Genomic DNA, 19,498 nt, shown 5'->3' with positions numbered 1-19,498 from the left:
AAAGAAGCAAACAGAGGAATTGGAACAAATGCACCCAGAAGTCTCCAGTCTCTCTGAGATAAACAATGACAAGAGAGCCATAAATGCAGAAGTATCTCTCACAAAGCACCAAGTCGGACTCAGTCTTTGGTTAAGTGCAGATTTCTCTCTATAGTACATGTATTTCTTTGATTCAAATGCCTTTGGGATGTTAAAATTAGAAAAATGATATATACTTTACTTTCAAAATAAGTATGCAATGAAAACTATTCAATTAACATTTATTTAAACTATGTTTGAACCTTTAGTGAGTATATTCTATGAGAGGAAAAAGAACACGCAGGAAAGTTTACACAGAACACACCAGAAAAGTTAGCACGCAAAATACAAGAAAGACAGAGTAGAACACACTGGGAAAAGTCAATGTACAACACACTAAAAAAGTCAACACGCAACACGTTAGGAAAGTCAATGTGGCACACACAAACAAAGTCGGCACAGAACACACAGAGCTTATCAGCACGGAACACACTAAGCTTATCTGCGCTGAACACATTCAGAAAGTCATTACAGAACCCACAAGGAAAGTCAGCACTGAACAGACTGTGAAAGTACAAAGAAAAGTATATACCGAAGACAATGTTCCGAGAAATCTAAGAGGCAGCGGGCACGTGGAGGAAGATATTCGTTTTATTTCATAGCAGCCTCATCATCTTCGTCAGTCACATTTTGAGGAACAAATAAATAACAAAAACAAGCTTACAGCTACATAAACTTGGCATTTCTATAGACCCCACTTGACAAAAGGCAATCATAAATATAACCCTATAACATACATTCTGTGTAAAAAAACCAAAATCAGCAGCACAGAAATTCCAGCACCTAAAACGTTATGACAACAACAAAAAAATTAAGCTGCATTTAATAAAAAAACAAAACATTTACTGTAACAAAACGTAACAATGGTCGCAATAATATGTGTCACGACGCGGTGGAATCAGGCGCTCGCCAATTTTGGGACATATGGAGTTATTGTTATCATCTTAAAGCCTGTCCATTTGGTTTGCTTTTAATGAAAAATTTGTCCATTTATATTGAATACAAGTCAAGATATTTGGCGATTGAAGGTTTGGGTCGATGGTTTCAGAGGTAAAATTAGCGAGAAAATGGCTTCCAAAGTTGAGTTATTTCCTTAGCTTGAGAGTCCACGGAAACTGAAAATTTATATCTTTTCTGCCTTTAATCAACATTTTTCGGTAAAATCCATACAAAAATGTCTTCTTTAATGGGCATGAAAGGTGTTGAGCCAAAAAACAAAAATTCAATAAAAATTCCCAAACCTGCGGAAAAATTCCAATTTCTTGACTTTTATTATTTTGACGAGCGCCTGATTTCACCACGCTGTCTCACATATATGTAGTTTGTACTCAGAATGCCCCATCAACGAACACGTCTACTTGACGATATGAGAGTCTGGACATTGAAGAGAAGTCATCAGAGGACTTGGTACAACATTTAAACTGTCGCTCTCTAAAAGCATTGAAATAATGAAGTAGGCACAGTCATCCAATCTTCCTCTCATCATACAGAATGTAATATTGGGTACAAATAGCTGTCCTATTTATCTAGTCATTGCTCAGTCTCACATGGCAAAAATATTTCACCTGAAAGAAAAGAATAAACTTGTGCTTTTTATTTCCACTTCACAGTTATTTCACTTTGACAAAAGCAGCATATGAATCTATGATTGGCTTCATAAGCAAAGCCTATAGCATCAAGTTCCACAATTGAAAATATGGGTAAAACCCCACAAAAAATTTGATAATTTTGTTAAGAAACATTTTTCCAAACAATACAAACTGAACAATACCTAGACAAGCAGAGCCATGATTAATATCTAACTATAAATAATACTTCTAAATTTATGTTACCCATACCTCTGTAGCCATACATCAATAATTAGGTTGGTACATAGCGGTACTGTATACTCTATATATTGTGAATAAGTGATGGTTAATCAAGGGCTTGAAAACAGAGATGACAGTTCAACAAGTACGACAATGTCATATTAGTTTGAAAGCACTCTTTACTAAATTAAGAGAATTGCAGCGTTTAATATCTATGCTACAGAGATTTTTACCATAATTTCGTAATTTCAACTTTACCGTGACCATTTCATGAATCACTGCTGGAGCCTGGAAGACTCAACATGAAGCATGAACTTGTATGAAGGAAATTGTTTCAAGTCTTTTAAAACTAATATATATACCTGTGCTGCTAATTTTTCTTCTTTTCCACTCTAAATTACAACTTTCAAATCTATGACTTACATTTTCTTGTTTCCCATTATCGGACATTCATCAACATCGGGCCACACAGTGCAGTCGTGCATTCTTATCGCACTTTTGATTAAAACACTGAGATTTTGAAAGAAAGGGGATAGATAAGAAATCCCCTCCTACTTCAATCGAAGATTCTCTCGATAACCTGCACGAGTATGAGATTCTTGCAGCTTGTTTCACGTCTGAAGGAGCATAAATGACAGCTTGAACTAGGCGATAACTATAACACTCTATTGAAATCTCACTGAATGAGCCTTCAGGTTATTCTAAGGCACTGCAAAATAGAAGCAGATTTCAAGTTAACTGATAATGGGTACGAGGAATCTTGCTTTCTAATAATTATAACTACGGTATTATGTGGAAGGCGACAGTTAGGTGCAGTTGTCAATTCTGTTGGAAGGACGTGTCAGGTGATGCTTTCTTTCTTCCTCAGTGCCACTGTCGCAGAGAGCTGTCGTCTTTGAAAAGACCGCTCCACTTGCTTCACATCTCTACAGGACCGACTCTGACGTCTGCTTCAACTTCATCGCAGTTCGAACGAGCTGAGGAAGAAGCGACAAACATCTGTGTAAGGGACTGGATTCAAGTAAGGATTAACAAGTAATTTATAAATATACTTTCATCAGTGCATCTTTTTAGACATCATTTATATCCGTCTTATTGCGGAAAGATTACTATCAAGAGCAGAGCATACAATGTGTCTTCCTCAACATTAACCCATGTTAAACTTTCTTACACTCAAAAACAATTTTAAACAATAAACAACCTGTTGCATAATTTTTAGAACTCCTGAAGAAAAAAAGGGCAAAAATAATCAAAACATAATTCAGTAAACCTGTTAGGCTACTCATAATTTCAGGTATTGATTTGAATTGAGCAGCCATATCAATACCCCAGCAAACTATCTCATAACCAAATCCTAAAAATAATTTTTTGCAAACAATTACATTGTAATTTATAAGCTATTTTGAATCAGATTCTTGCTCTTTTGCTGAGCCGAGTGCCCATTCCAAATGAAACCATTTAGGTCTAAGGTTGTGACACTTATATAAGAATGTTTTTTTTTTTTTTAAGTTTTAGTTTCAGTAAGAGTTTTAAGGCACTTGCATCACAATAAGGTCATATAAGTGCTGATGATTAGAGGTGTTACAAGAGAGTAACAAACATAAAAAAGAAGGAGCGATAAGGATGATAGATGTTAGGTAGGAAAGAAGAAGCAAACCACACCAGAGCACCTGCCAACCATCCACAAAAATGACTAGTGTTGTGTTCGTGCAGGATAAAGTGCTATGATAATGACCTACATTATTGTTATCATTATCATTCTAAAAATGTAAAAGGGAGGAAAGAAGAAAGAGAGGATCGAAGCATACAAGACTGTATCACACTAATGTGAGCACAAATGGTCGCTTTCAAGGACAAGCAGGCTAACCCAGATTTCGGGGGTTTTCAGAAATCTTGACCCACACCAAAAGGGGGCATTGCGCTACTTAAAGGAGAAGTTTGGTTTCATTGGTTATAGAGAAAACTCTCCTTGTCTTTTAAAGAAACTGAACAAGGGGCAAAAACTTTACCTTCGATTTTCTCACAACAGCATTTTTCAGGATAGCCCTCTTGTGCTGACATTTAAGGAGCTGTTGCACCTCCCATCTCATGCACTGGGCATGTTCATCACTCTCAACCCTCCCCCCCAGCCACTAAAAGAAAGTGCATTGTGTATTCAGTGTTGTTTTCTCAATTTTGAAAAAATTCTCCATGCATGTAAAATAATGATGTCATTTGGACATAAAAATGGCATTGAAAACCCTCAGTACACAAAGAATTTGAGAGTGGAGAGATAACACTTTGCTATCTTAGAATTAAAAAGTTCAATCTGAAATTTTAAGCTGTTTTGAGTTATAACTATAAAAATCGTAAGGTTATATAACTTATTTGGAGTCGATATCAATATATTTAAAAAATTGCATTCGAAAAAGCTTGACATGTTGAGAAACCAAAACTTTTTACATCAAATTTCTCAAAACTAGGCACTGAGCAGATGGAACTTTGCAATTTTAAGGTAACGACTTTCTTTCTCAACCTCAGAGCCTCACACTAAGCACACACCTAAGAAAACAACTAACTATCACAGATCTGTTTTGACACATACAACACAAAACACACCTACACAATCAACATTCACAAATACACAAGACTAGTAAGGGGAGACCACACCTAGCATAAACATTCTGTACTCCTATAAGATTGTTCATAGAACCCATCTTGTGATTAGCTTTCAGACACTGACCTTTGCATCAAATGCAACATTATGAAACCACATATACAAAACAAAAAAAATATAAGATGACAGACAATGAGAATCTTTACATATATATATATAGCCTAGATAATATGCAAGGAAATTACCAAAAAATAAAATAAAATACAGACTGTTATTAACATCAGAGTTCAATACCCAAGACAGCAGTCATTAACAGATTTATTTATATCATATTATAATGACGGTTAGCCAATTCAAGAGTACAAATTAAAAACCGATATCGACAATTCATACCTTTAGACAAATTCATCAAGCCCATATAATGAAACACTTTTAAGAGTTACATTTTAAAGTAGTCCCTTCAATCCCAGGAGTGCAAAGAGAAACAGAGACATTTTTTTTTCCATTGAGATCAAAAAGAGTTTAGAAACCTTTGTTACAACAAAATAGAACTTGATTGAATGAAATAATTCAGCTCTAAAATTACAGAAGGAAGCAATGGTATGAGAAAAAGAATCAGTGTTATTTCTATTATCATAATTATTATTATACTATTATTACTGTTATTATTATCATTGTTATGACGATGATGATGATGATTTTACAAAAAATATACACTGAATAAATTAGATATCACTGTCAATATGCTTAGATAACACATTTCAGGTGAAAGTACATGTATGAGCAAGCAACTGCAAGCTGATTAATTTTTGCAAGAAGACGGTGTGACCAAGACTGTTTGTTCATCGATTATCAGGAATGCTACTCTGCTGTCAAGAATGAAATAATAGGTACTAAAATGAAGGAGCAGCTATGCTAATGAAGTCATTGGGCACGTTAGGGGTGGGTTTGGAGGGGTGAGGAGGAGACAGTAACAGGTGAGCTTTAACCCTGTCCGTATGCCCTGGGGTCATTTTGTACCCCCGGGGTCGTATTCTTCACATTTTAGAATACTTCTAGTACGAAGATCTCTGAGAGACTTTCAGTATTTCTCAAAAAATCATTTTGACAGACTGCTAGGCAAAGCGTACAGATCGGATTAATGAGTAAATTTCCTCTTTAAAAAGTGGTGGCACAAGAGTTCCCCACGTCGTATGAATACGATAGTAAAACACAACGTACGGATAGGGTTAAATACTATATGGAAAGTCTTTTCAAGAGTTCAGCATGCCCTCCCTCCTTTATTCCCATGGTACCAAACATTTCCATTTCACATCCTGCTGCCATCTTTTTTAGTAAGAGTTTTACGGCACTTGCAACACAATAAGGTCATATAAGGGCTGAAGATCAAAAGTGTTACAAGAGAGAAACAAACACAAAAAAAGAAGAAGGGGAAATAAAGTCGATAGACGTTTGATAGGAAAGAAGAAGCAAACCATCTTTCTCCATCCAACTCCAATAACACCTTGAAATGCAAAGTAAGTAAATATTCTTGGATAAAAGAACACATGATAATAAAAATTTCAAAAGATACAACCAAAATAAACAAAAACAGATGGGGGGGGGGGGGCAGGTAGGCCGGCACAAAATTGGGGATAAGGACAGATGGTGCAGAGACCACAACAGCTGCAAGTGACCACAGTCAAATGTTTTAGTTTTAGTAAGAGTTTTACGGCACTTGCAACACAATAAGGTCATATAAGTGCCAAAGATTAGAGGTGTTAAAAGACAGTAACAAACATAAAAAAGGAGGGGAGATAAGGACGACAGATGTTTGATAGGAAAGAAGGAGCAAACCACACCAGAGCACCCGCTAACCACCCACTCAGTTAAATGTAAACCAGAGAGGACAAGGGAGATGGTGATGGCATCCGTTCGTAATATTCTGTACCCGAGATTCGAGATACTATATAAAATACAGTTCCAATTTCATTATTTCATAAGTGTGCACAGACCAGTCATCACCTACACAAATTATATGCAGATTCGACCATGTAGTTGAAAAAATAAAAGCTGCATTTACACAAAATGAAAGTCACTTCACCTCCATCTGTCATTTTAATAACTTTTTGGAGAACTCAAGAAGCACATGGATGGGTGATCTGGGTCAATTAGGAGCTACGGGATGGGGGAGGCAAAGGTTTCATTAAGTGGTGCAGAAATGAGTAAGGGGAGGGGAGGGGAGGGGGCACAAGAATAAAGGTTGGAGCAAGCAGGTAACTTCATAATATTGACTCCCATCATTTAAAATTGTTTTAAAATTCAGCAGCGAAGCGTGCAGATATAAAAGAGTGCAAAGATACATTGGTTTTGCCCAAACCTCAGTACTGGCAGCTAGGTTTTAAGTTAAAGACTGAAAAAGCAAAAGAGAAAGAGATAGAGAACAAAAAACCGACATGATTTGATCAAATCTCACAGTAGTAGAAAATGTCGTTGACATAAAAACATGTGTCTTGCTTCAGGAAACACTAAATAAAATTTTTCCCACACAAAGGTGCCTACTTATGTCTCAAGCAAAGTTCCACTTCCTTTAAAATTTTGTTGGCAAAAAAAAAAGCAATCACGTGCCTACTTATGTTTTAAGTATGTTCCACTTCCTTTAAAATGTTGTTGACAGAAGAAAAAGCAATCACACACGATCTACTTAAAGTTATAAACAGGTTACACAGTCAGAGCTAGGCACACATAGCATGTTTATTCAGAAACACATTAGGCCTACTTTGACAATTATACTTTAAAAAAAAAGAAATGAATTGACAGATGGACTTTATTATCAATGGTAGAGACAAACAAATAACACACAAAAATCAACAAAGAAACAAAAAGAAAAAAAAATTGCAGGACATAAGAACTATCCACTAAAAAGTAGCTTTAGCAAAGTCGAAAATTTCATCAATTTAAACTTTCACCAGCGATATATACATCTCAAGCGACAAACTTTTTAACTTTTTAATTTTAATTTTCAGCTTCTACAAATGCGCCGGTAGTGCAAAAATCTCAAAGCTAAAGGCAAAAGCGTTGAACACCCACTCAAAAGTAGAAACCAAAGAAACTTTCCTCAGCCCAAAAGCAAAATGGACAAACCAAAGTCCCTTTGATTTAAAAAATAAAAAAATAAAAAATTTTTTAAAGGCATCCACTGCTTGTGGTGGTCAATGGGACGTGGTTTAATAAAAAAAAAAAAAAAGCAACAAATCCCTTGTTTTGTTTTGTTCTTTTTTTACCTTGGGGTGGGGGAGCTGGAACTTTTTCTCTTTCTGTGAACACCCTATGGAGGAGGACAAGAAAACAGCAATGCATGCAACAGTGTCAGACATGGATGGTCCTGCTGAAAATTGGGAACTGTCTGTTGGTCAAGCAAGGTACACACAAAGACAAGCACAGTGTGCTGCACACCTTACGAAGACAGAGGAACAAACAAATAGGAACAGTCCACAGACAAATTGTTGAAGTGGAATCCATGTATCTCTCTCTCTCTCTCGTTACAGAAGCCACAAAATCTGCCTCCACTACCCCAAAAACCCCACTCGCCTCTCGTAAAAAGAAAAATACTTTTTCAAAATTAAGAAATATCTGTCTTGCATAGGAGGTTCAACATAATTATTCTGAATGCAATTTTGTCCTTTACGATACACTTCGGGGCTCATAGAAAAGAGCAGGGCTGGATAAAACGTAAAATTGCCCACTTTTCTTAACAACAAAATCATACAATACAAGCAATTTAAGTCTATATTGTCTCATGCCACTTTCAGAATTTTCCCCACAGCCTCAGAGGTAGACCAATTGTGCGTTTATTTTTAGTAAAGAGAAGCACAGTGACACAATAACTTATTAAGTACAAGGGATACAGCAAGACAGACAGACAGACAGACAGGCAGACAGACAGGCAGACGGAGAGACAGACGGACGGAGAGACAGACGGGCAGACAGACAGACAGACAGAAACAAAAGAGGGAAAGAAAACAAATCAGCCCTACCAGTAGCATCCTGTAGCCACAGGTGACAAACCATAGAAAAAAAGAAGAGAGCTGGACATACGGAATGACAAAGAACAAGCACTGACATAAGAAAGAAGAGAGCTGGACATACGAAATGACAAAGAACAAGCACTGACATAAGAAAGAAGAGAGCTGGACATACGAAATGACAAAGAACAAGCACTGACATAAGAAAGAAGAGAGCTGGACATACGAAATAACAAAGAACAAGCACTGACATAAGACGCCGGCCATTAGTACCTCAGACAGGTTGTGGTACATGGGTGGCACCTAATCAGTGGAAGTGTTGAGCCCCTTGTTAGTGGGACAATTTTATACCTCAACTTTGGCTGCTTGGGGTAGGTGAAGGCCATGATGTGGATTATGAGCATATGTGAGGCAGTGTGGTGAAATCAGGTGCTCGTCAAAATAACGAAATCGGAGAAACAGGCATTTTTCTATCAGTTTAGACATTTTTTATCGAATTTTTATTTTTTGGCTTAACCTCCTTTATGACTATAGAAAAACACATTTCTATGTGAATTTTACTGAAAACCACTGATTAAAGGCTCAAAATATGTCATTTTTCAGTTTTCAAAGACTCTTTAGTATTGGAGTTATCCAACTCTGGCAGTCATTTTCTCGCTTATTTCACCACTGAAACCAGGCGACCTCAGTTCCTTCAACCGCAAATACCATGAGTTCCATTCAAGATAAAAGATATTTATTTAATTGGAATCAATGCAAATAAATCAGCTTTCAGATGATATCAATAACTTCACATACCCTAAAATTGACAAGCGTCTGAAACCACCGCGTTGTGACACATATGGTACAGGAAATAAATAATGGACAGGAGAATCAGGCACAAGACAATTATCTATACCACTGAAAACTAGCTGCCTACAGACAGAAAGAGTAGGTATATACATATTATATAATAATATAACTTTGAGGTTCAGTTGTGGTGATTAGCGAGTCATTTTGACACTGCTTATATTTCACTTGAAGAAGACAAGGATAAAAGTAAGACTGAAGAGAAGAATATAAAGCAGATGAAATAAGAGTACCCATGCTGTCATACTATAATATTTTGTCTTTTTTCGGCTGTGAAGGGGGGGGGGGGAGAAAAACCCCGCTGCTAAAGGTAAAAGTTCCATGTCCAAATTATAGAACTATCATATTACATCTATTGAAATAATATATATATATAACCTGAGGCAATACATTCAACATAATCCTTATCCCCATGTTAAACGAGTGAAATGTGGAAGGTAGACTGAGAGATACAAGTCTCTCCAAGGATCTTCCGAAACAAAATTGCTCAAACATTCACACTCAAACAAATTTTTTTAAATGCTCAAACATTTTAAAACAGTGATTTTTTTCACTCCTACAAATTTAGCTAGCAAAAACTTTCCACAATTGACATAAGAAATATGACTTCCCAGAGGTCAAATGCATGCTGCAAATCAGAATGCGGCAAACACAGAGCAGCCAGAAGAAATAACACACACAAGACACAAAGTTGAAGTTTCAAATGAAACACAGACAAGACTGGCACATTGTAGCTGAGTGCAGTACAAAGTTCAGAAGAAACCTCAACATTCAGTGCTGTTTCAAAATCTCAAAATCTATCTCATACTTTCAAATATCTCAAAATGTATTTTTGTACTTCGATGATTGAAAGACAAGAAGAAAAAAAACCCAACAAAAACCTAACAAAACTTTTGATAAAACTATGCTAAAACTTCCGACACATATTTTTTTTTCAAAGGAAAAAAAATGAATTATGGTAACCTAGTAAATGAGAAAGTTGTCAAAAATGTCTGACTGTTTGAAGGTTAGTATATTGATTAGCCGAGTATTGAAGAAAAAAAGCCTTTCATTGTGGTTTATAAAAAGAACATTCGGATACACTCAGCTTAAAAGACCAACCCTCAGAGTTCTGGTATGTTAATGTGGGTTTGCTGAAGCATAATGATCAGAATTCATTGTTACACAAACACATTTCTCCCAATGCTTTTGGTAAAATATTTATGAAACAAGAACAGAATAGACTGCAGCACTTCTATATACGATATTTCTGTATATTACATTACAATCGGTTGAAAGACTTAAACAGTAGATTTGAATTAATATTATTCTCAATTAAAGACAAACATTAACAATTAATCAACTCAATACAGGGAAACAATGTGAAAATTTAAACCTTGCACAAAACTAAGAATACTCTGTCTACCTACTTAACCAAAAGGTTGATGAACTTACAGGAGAGGAAGCTTTAGTGGAAAAATTGAGGTGCTTATACAAGACCACGCCCACATCCTTGTGGCCAGCCTCCATGGCTATGGTCAGGGCAGTGCTATTCTCCTAAAGGGAACAGAACCAAAAGGGCATGAAATAAAGGCGAAATGGGAGTTCATAATACACAAAAAAGTAAGCAAAAATAACATAAGGATACACTACTTTTTGCCTCCGCCCTCTCTCTCTCTCGAAAAAATTATAAAAAATTAAAAACAAAAACAAATAAGAATGAACAGTTTAAAAATAATGCATAAATCAAGACTTGTGGGCACTAAAGTATGACATGAAACACCTGCAAAAATAAAGATTAAAGCGAAACAGATCTATGAGGGCAAGAGGAGTGAAGAGAAACACAACAACAACAGTAACAACAACAAAAGATAACAAGCATGACAGGAGAAAACAGGACAGCAGAGTCGGATTGGCGTATACTTTGCAAACTTCTTCACAAAAAATTACAGACAATGTAACAGTGATGGACAGGTGTGTGTGTGGGAAGGGGGGGGGGGGAGATGAGAAGGGAGGGGGTGAGGAAAGAGCAACATAACATATATCCAATGTACATACATTACAATAAACAAGCATATGACAACCTTATTTCACGACAAAACAATAGAAAACATTTAAAAGTTTTCATGTACTTCTAAAAGAAAATTTTCCACCATGCACATAAAAAGCTCAAACATTCCAAGTTAAACAAATTTATTTTTCTTTTCTTTCACCAAAATAGTATTTCAACTATAATCTGTTGATAAAAAACTATCCATCAGTGCCACAAGACAAAAAAACAAAAACGTATGAGAAGGCAAATGCATACTACAACCAGAGAGTGAACACAAAACATCTAAAAGAGACAGCCCATCAATAACACACAAATGTAGTGCCAAGCTACAGAACATGCCCACACGACCAGGACAGATGAACATGACGTGGACACCAACATCACACTGCCCATTCAACTCACTTTTCTCCCAGACAGACTACACACAAAATAAAGAGGTAAAGCATTTTTTTAGTTTTAGTAAGAGTTTTACGGCACTTGCAACACAATAAGGTCATATAAGTTCCGAAGAATAGAGGTGTTACAATAGAGTACCAAACACAAAAAAGAAGGAGGGGAGATAAAGACAATACATGTAGATGTTTGATAGGAAGGGGAAGCAAACCACAAAAGAGGCAAAATATTGTTCAAAAACAAAGGAGACAATGAGAGAAGTTCATAAAAGCATTGAGCACTGAAACTGAAACATTTCACTTCCATGATGAAATTTAGAAAGGAATTTCAAATAATATTTTCACGAGTCCGTCAGACTTCAAGAAAGCTGACCAGAGGGCCCTTCACTGTCGCACAGAGTTGAAGTACAGCAGATGAAGATATGAAGCAGATTTAGAAATTTAGCATAACAACTCCTTGATTATGTAAAGAAATAATAGCTCTTTTAACAAATAACGAATGAGAAATTAGTAATTAAGCCCATCAATTGTAAACTTTAAACACCCACTCAACAACCCATGATTATGTTGAGAAATAATATAGCTCTCTTAATTAACGAATAACTGAATGAGAAATAAGTAATTTAGCTGATCAATTTTAAACAACATACCCAAGAAAAAAACCAACCATATCAGAGATCATAAGCTGCTAAGATCCTCCTTGTTGAGGTCATTCAGTGGTAAAAGAAATACAGCATCCAAGGTGGAAGATTGAATCCTCGATAAAATAGAAAAAGAGACTTCCTCACGCTAGTACAGAACAGACCCTGATGCTTCACTTAAGCACAATTAAGACAAATAAATAATGGTACAAATTAAATATAAACTAAATAAAACATCCACGTAAGGCAAAATGAATAAATAAATTAGGAATAAAACAATAATTATAAGGAAAAGAAAAATATACAATAAAAAGATTGAAATATGAGTGAACACAAAATAGTAAAAAAACAAAAACCAATAAATAAAAAAGGAACTAAATTAATCTAACAAAACGAACAAATACGATAATTGACAACTTTCTTCATACATAAACTAAGAAATGGGTCAGACAGCAACGAGCAAAGACTTACGTTGTCCATGAGGTTGGCATCGATGTTGGGCTGAGACAGCAGGTAGCTGACAATGTCCATGTGGCCGTGCTCGCAGGCACACATGAGGGCTGTGGAGCCATCCACGTCCTGGAGGTTCACGTCTGCCCCCTCCTCTGTCAGCAGACGGACCGTCTCCGCACGACCGTGGCTCGCCGCCAGCATCAGAGCCGTCTGCATGGTCTGTAATAGGGAGCAGTGTGGGTTTGTTTGAGTTAAAGAAAAGCGATCTCTGCACGGTCTGTAATAAGCAGTGTGAGTTTGAGGACAGATAAGAGATATCTGCATGGTCTCTAATAAACAGTAGGAGTTTGTTTGAGGAAAGAGACAAGATCTCTGCATGGGCTGTAATAAGCAGTGTGAGTTTGAGGACAGATAAGAGATATCTGCACGGTCTCTAATAAACAGTAGGCGTTTGTTTGAGGAAAGAGACAAGATCTCTGCATGGGCTGTAAAAGGGAGTAGTAGGAGTTTGAAGAAAGATAAGAGATCTCTACATGGTCGGCAATAAGGAGTGTGAGTTTGACGAAAGAGAAGCTTTAGTTTTTAGTTTTAGTAACAGTTTTACAGAACCCTGCAACACAATTAGGTCATGCTGGGGTAATAATATAGTGTAGAGGGCAAATAGCTTGCTGTCGAGCGGGGATATGTACTATGCAAATGCTATATTTATTATTATTAACTCTTTAAGCCCTGAGTTTTTTCCACCGTTTCCCAGAGTTTTTTTCTACAGTCACCTAAACCTGGTGCACTATGTCTCATTAAAACCCCAAAAGCTTGCCTCCAACTTCTAAATAACGGTAATAAAGGCTTAGTCATGACTAAAAAATTTGGTTCGGGAATAGTTCCGAAAAACAAGTAAAAACTAGAACTAAATAAAATGAAACAGTTGTCACTAGCACTGGGCCCTCTCAGTGTCCGATGGGGAACAGGGTTATAACTGCCGGCGCTCTCAGCGTCCGATGGGGTTCAAAGAGTTAAGTCTCAAGGTTAACTCACTGCCGTGGCCCTGGCGTTGATGTCTCCGGAGGAGAAGAGTCTGCGGACAATCTCTCGCTGGCCCATGTTCTGTAGCGTGGCCAGGCCGGCCAGCATGATGGGTGTGTAGCCCGCCTTGTTCTGTCGGTTGATGTCACACACCTCCGAGTCCAGGAGCAGGTTGGCGATTTCAAAGTTACAGTGGGAGATGCAGTAGTGGATGGCTGTGTTACCCTAGAAGTAACAGGGAAAGGAGAAGTAACATTTTTGCTTGTCAGCTTTAGAAGGAGTTTTAACACTGAGCCATCACAAGGCTCACATAGTAAAAACCCTTGCCATCAAAGGAAAAGGCATTTTGGGAAAAATACAAAGAAACTGGGCGGTAAACATCGCCGATCGGCAAGATGTGGTGGCAAAGTGTTAAGACAATTGCAACATAAATAGGTAATATAACGTGACCTCAGGGCTTTCTTCTCATATCTCCATGCTTTTTAACAGCAATAATGGGACTTCTTCTTAAGCTCACTCCTTGTTATGAACTGTTTTCCCGGTTATTAAAAATGGAGACACGACAAGAAAGCACTGAGGTCGCGATAAGTGCCGAAGATTAGAGATGTTACTGAAGCATAACATATACACTGAAAAGACGGAGGACAGGCAAAGACGACAGTTGTTTGATAGGAAAGAAGGAGCAAACAGCAACAGAGCACCCACTAACCACCCACAGGAAGAGTAAACAAAATATTATTTACTTGATTTGTCAAAGCGTTTGATTCAAATGACGAATTTTGCAATTTTAGTGATCAGAGATTCTTTCACGGTCATTTAGAAATGGGAAAAAGTAAAACGGACAGAAACAACAAATGGAAAGTAAAAAAAGTAGGAAGTACCAGTGGCGCCCTCCAACCACTCACACAGATTGGGGGGGGGGGGAGAAAGAAAAAGAGACAAACTAAGTCAAAGCACACCAAAAGGATGGTATTCCTGGCTGGTTGTTGAACACTGACAAACTTTTACTTTGTAGACACAGATACTTCCATCACATGTGCTGTGTGGCATCAGTAGCCTAGTGGTGAGGCTACCGAGCTCGTAATCTTGAGATTGTGGGTTCAGGGGTTCGAGCCTCAGCTCAGTCCGACATTGCATCCTTGGGAAAGGAACTTTACACGAATTTCTCATTTGGCTCAGTCCTTTCTGAGATGGATGTTATACTCAGAGGTCCAACCTCTTCAATAACCTAATAGTTTTGATAGGGGGCATTAAACCTATACAATTTCACCATTTTTTCACATGCGCTGTAGAGCAGTAGTAACACAGATAATTATACAACACTTCTTCTTCTTCTTCTTCTATCTCGTGGTTGGGGCAACCGTGGGGGCACCACTGCATCTGACAACTAGCTCTTGCCATTTCTCTCTGTCCCACTGGGCGGATGAGCAGCATTAAGCAGCCAATGGCCAAGAGCGGAAGGGTCCCATGACGGACTCAACGGTCAGAGCGGAAGGGTTCCAAGTAGTTTTAAAGTTTCAGTAGAGGTTTTACGGCGCTCGCAACTGCACAAGGTCATATGAGCGCCAGAAGAATAGAGGTGTTACAAGAGAGTAACAAACATAAAAAAGAAGAAGAGGAGATAAGGACAATAGATGTTTGATTGGAAAGAAGAAGTAAACCACACGAGAGCACCCGCCAACCACCCATGTTCCAAGTTGAACTCAACGGTCAAGTGCATGTGATCGGGGGCGATCCACAACACATTCGTGGACATCGGCCTACGGTTAAGAGCTCGGAGAGGGATGGGCACTGCCAAGATTCTCTGCCCAAGACACACCACATGAAATGACAAACAGCTCAGAATTATACCACACAGCAAACAGCAAACAGTTCACACATACACAAAAGTGGCACCCGCACTCACATTAGCGTCCGTCATGTTGACGATGTATTCCAGCAGACGTTTGGAAATCTCGTTGACGGAGGAGAGGAAATCTTCCACCTGGTGAGGCGTGGACAGCTTGTGGCTCGACACCTGGAACCACTCCTGCTGGATCACATTCAGGCTGGCGTTCTGCGGGAGGTATATTTTAGTTTTAGTAAGTGTTTTACGACGCTCGCAACACGGTAAGGTCATATAAGTGCCGAAGATTCGAGTTTTACTTTTAGTAGAGGTTTTACGGTGCTCGTAACTGCATACGGTCATATGAGCGCCAGAAGATTAGAGGTGTTACAAGAGATTAACAAAAACAAAAAAGAAGGATGGGAGATAAGGACAATAGATGTTTGATAGGAGTAAACCACACCAGAGCACCCGCCAACCTCCCAGGCAGGTGGTATATGTACAGATAACATCAACTTCACAATATATGTGAGACACTAGTGAAATCAGGCGCTCGTCGAAATACATATGTACTGAAATCAAAGAAACCGGCATTTTTCTGCTGGCTAAGCCATTTTTATTTTTTAAATTTCATTTTTGACTCAACATCTTTAATGTCCATTTAACAACATAATTTCATGTGAATTTTACCAAAAAACGTTGATTGAAGAAAAAATAACTGTAAAGTTTCAGTTTTCAAGAACTCTAAAGCTATGGAAGTTACCAAACTTTGGCAGCCATTTCAATCGCAAATATGTCAACTTCTATTCAAGATAAAAGGATATTTTTTTCATTCAAAGCAAGGCAAATGAACAGGCTTTAACCCTATCCGTACGCCCCAGGGTCATTTTGTACCCCCGGGGTTGTATTCTTCACATTTTAGAATACTTCTAGTGCGAAGATCTCATTGAAACTTTCAGTATTTTTCAAAAAATCATTTTGACAGACTGCTATGCAAAGCGTACGGATGGGATTAACTAGTAACTTTCCTCTGTGGAAAGTGGTGGCACAGAGTTACCCACGTCGTAGGGAAACATTAGTAAAACATGATGTACGGATAGGGTCAAGATGACACCAATGACTCTATATGCCCAAAAGTTGACAAGCCCCTGATTCCACCCCGCAATGTGTAGGACAGCCAGTCATTGTTGAGGAGAAAAGTTGTTGTGTTAGACCGGGGGATGCCTTCGACAGTGTCATTATAAAAGTTTTTTAACCCTATCCGCACGCCCTGGGGTCATTTTGTACTCTCCAGATTGTATTCTTCACGTTTTAGAATACTACTAGTCGAAGATCTCTTTGAAACTTTCAGTATTTATCATTTTGACAGACTGCTATGCAAAGCATACGTATCGGACTAACGAGTAAATTTCCTCTTTGGAAAGTGATGGCACAGAGCTCCCCATGTCGTATGGATACGATAGTAAAACACGACGTACGGATAGGGTTAAAAATGCAAGGGGTGAGAATCAAACCAATCAAGCTTTTGTAAGTCAGCTCCAGAAATATTTATCAGAAAATGTATTCTTTTAGTAGTAGCAGAACACGTCAGTTACTGTGCAGTAATACAGTAGTTTACATTTTACACAACTTTGTTTTAGTTTTTGTTTTAGTAAGTGTTTTACGGCACTTGCAACACAATAAGGTCATAAAAAAGCCGAAAATTAGAGGTGTTACAAAAGAGTAACAAACACAAAAAAGAAGCAGGGGAGATAAAGACAATAGATGTTTGATAGGAAAGAAGGAGCAAACCACACCAGAGCACCCGCCAACCGCCCATTTACACTACTTTGAATCCTATAATAACCAACATGTGAGGAAAAAGAGCCAAATGTGGACTCACCAGCTGCTTGGTCTGAATGGTGGTGGAGTCCATCAGATAGGTGGCTAGGATCTTGCAAGCCTCTCTCACCTCCCCGGACAACTCATACCTGCACAGGCCGGATACATTGAAGCACAATAACACAAAAACTTATGACAATAACAAACTTTGTTTATCATAGAACCAAAAAAAACAAAAAAACAATTATATTGTAAAACAAAACTAAATGCAGTAAGAGAATGTGTCTTTCTTGAATTTTGTATCATCTCCACCATTTATCTCCCTGACTAACTCACTGCCAACCCAACATTTTTCTCACTGCCATCCCCTAGGTACTCGCCATTTTAATGTTAACTTTAAAAAAAACCCAACAAAACCTCCAACACTTTGACACAGCTGACAGACTGACATAGAGTCAGGAATATAGCTGGGACAATAACGCAATGCATGATTAGAAACAATTTAGAACTTGGAAATAGCAGCAGGGGCTGCAGCAGAATATTGTAGGCAGTTAGTTGAAACAGAACTTTGACCACAGTTTACTGATTGCCCAGTGTAATACTCTAAAAATAGTGAAATGGTATAGGTTTAGCACCCCTATAAATACAATTGGAATTATTTGAGAGGGGGGATGGGATCTCTGAGTTTTGTAAGACTGTCATACGTCACTTTCCAAAATGGTGTATTGCGGAGGCTTCCACGAAGAAGTCGTTATGCGGCATGTGTGGACAGTGACTTAAGAAGTGTGCTTTAGCTAGCTTCAATGAGGCTCGGTTGTTGTTTAGTTTTAGTAAGTGTTTTACAGCACTTGCAACACAATAAGGTTATATAAGTGCCGAAGATGAGAGGTGTGTGAGGGATTAAAGTAGTCAACAATACCCTCATCCCCATAAGAGGAAGTTAATCTTACTGAATACACCAAAACTGGCATTAAAGTCTTTATCATTATGAACCTTTAGAAAGTTGGAAGATCAGATTGGCAGGGTTCAAGCAACCTGCCTCTTTAAAGATCTAAAATGTACAGAACGAGAGTAAAAAAACATTTACAACCAAAACAGCAGCCCTGTGTTTGTTCAAATTCTAGAGAAAGCTTAAAAACTTAAGTTTTAAAGACAGCTAAAAATTAAAAACTCCAATCAAAAGTCAAGAGCAAAAGACAAGAGAAAGCTTAAAAACCCAACTTCTAAAGAAAGCTTTAAAACTCAAACCAAAAGTCGACAGACGTAAGAACACTAAAAAACTTAAAACCAAACTTTTAAAGAAAGCTTAAAGGTAAAAAAAAAAATTCAAAGGAAAGCTTTACAAAACCCAACTTCTGAGGAAAGAGTAAAAACCCAACCAATTTCTAAAGAAAGCGTAAAAACAAAACTTCTAAAAAAAACACCCAAAATCTCAAATAGTAGTTGTCCAGAAGACATCAGTGAAACACTCACGTCTCTCGGATGTTCTGGTCAAACATCTGGGCCCCGGGCAGTCCCTGAGCAATGGCCTCGTCGTCCTGACAACGGTACACCACCGCCCCCTGGTGGCTGTCGTAGGAACCCTCCTCGAAACTGGCCGTGGAGTCGGAGTCATCATCCGAGCTAGACCCAGTGCTGGAGACAAAAAAACCCATTAAAACAAACAATCAAACAAACAAAACCAATTAATCAAAAAGAATGTCTGAAATTTTTGGTGTAATTGGAGACAAAAAAACAACCAAAAAACAAAGCAAAAACAAAAAAAAGAAAGTCTGAGTTTTGAGCGTTTCATGTTTTAGAAGAGGTTTTACGGCGCTCGCAACTGCACAAGGTGATATGAGCGCCAGAAGATTAGAGGTGTTGCAAGAGAGTAACAAGCATAAAAAAGAAGAAAGGGAGATAAGGGAGATAAGGACGATAGATGTTTGATAGGAAAGAAGAAGCAAACCACACCAGAGCACCCGACAACCACCAAC

The 19,498-nt window shown here is 37.9% G+C and overlaps 1 protein-coding gene across 1 annotated transcript in view; it reads right to left on the bottom strand.

Annotated features, from left to right (window-relative positions):
• Window positions 1-1,320: 1,320 nt before the first annotated feature.
• The window catches only part of LOC101850280 (serine-rich adhesin for platelets), a gene marked incomplete in the record, with an annotated part of 139,859 nt that continues 121,681 nt past the window's right edge, over window positions 1,321-19,498 (bottom strand). The window contains 8 exon segments of the mRNA XM_035972378.1: window positions 1,321-2,863; window positions 7,746-7,789; window positions 10,770-10,871; window positions 12,872-13,072; window positions 13,889-14,101; window positions 15,783-15,932; window positions 17,584-17,671; window positions 18,996-19,157. Coding sequence (XP_035828271.1) covers window positions 2,845-2,863; window positions 7,746-7,789; window positions 10,770-10,871; window positions 12,872-13,072; window positions 13,889-14,101; window positions 15,783-15,932; window positions 17,584-17,671; window positions 18,996-19,157 — 979 coding nt within the window.

Source organism: Aplysia californica, unplaced genomic scaffold (assembly GCF_000002075.1).
Source record: "Aplysia californica isolate F4 #8 unplaced genomic scaffold, AplCal3.0 scaffold00671, whole genome shotgun sequence".
NCBI lineage: Eukaryota > Metazoa > Mollusca > Gastropoda > Aplysiida > Aplysiidae > Aplysia > Aplysia californica.
Note: the sequence above shows the minus strand (reverse complement) of the source record. Positions and strands in the feature narration are given on the sequence as shown.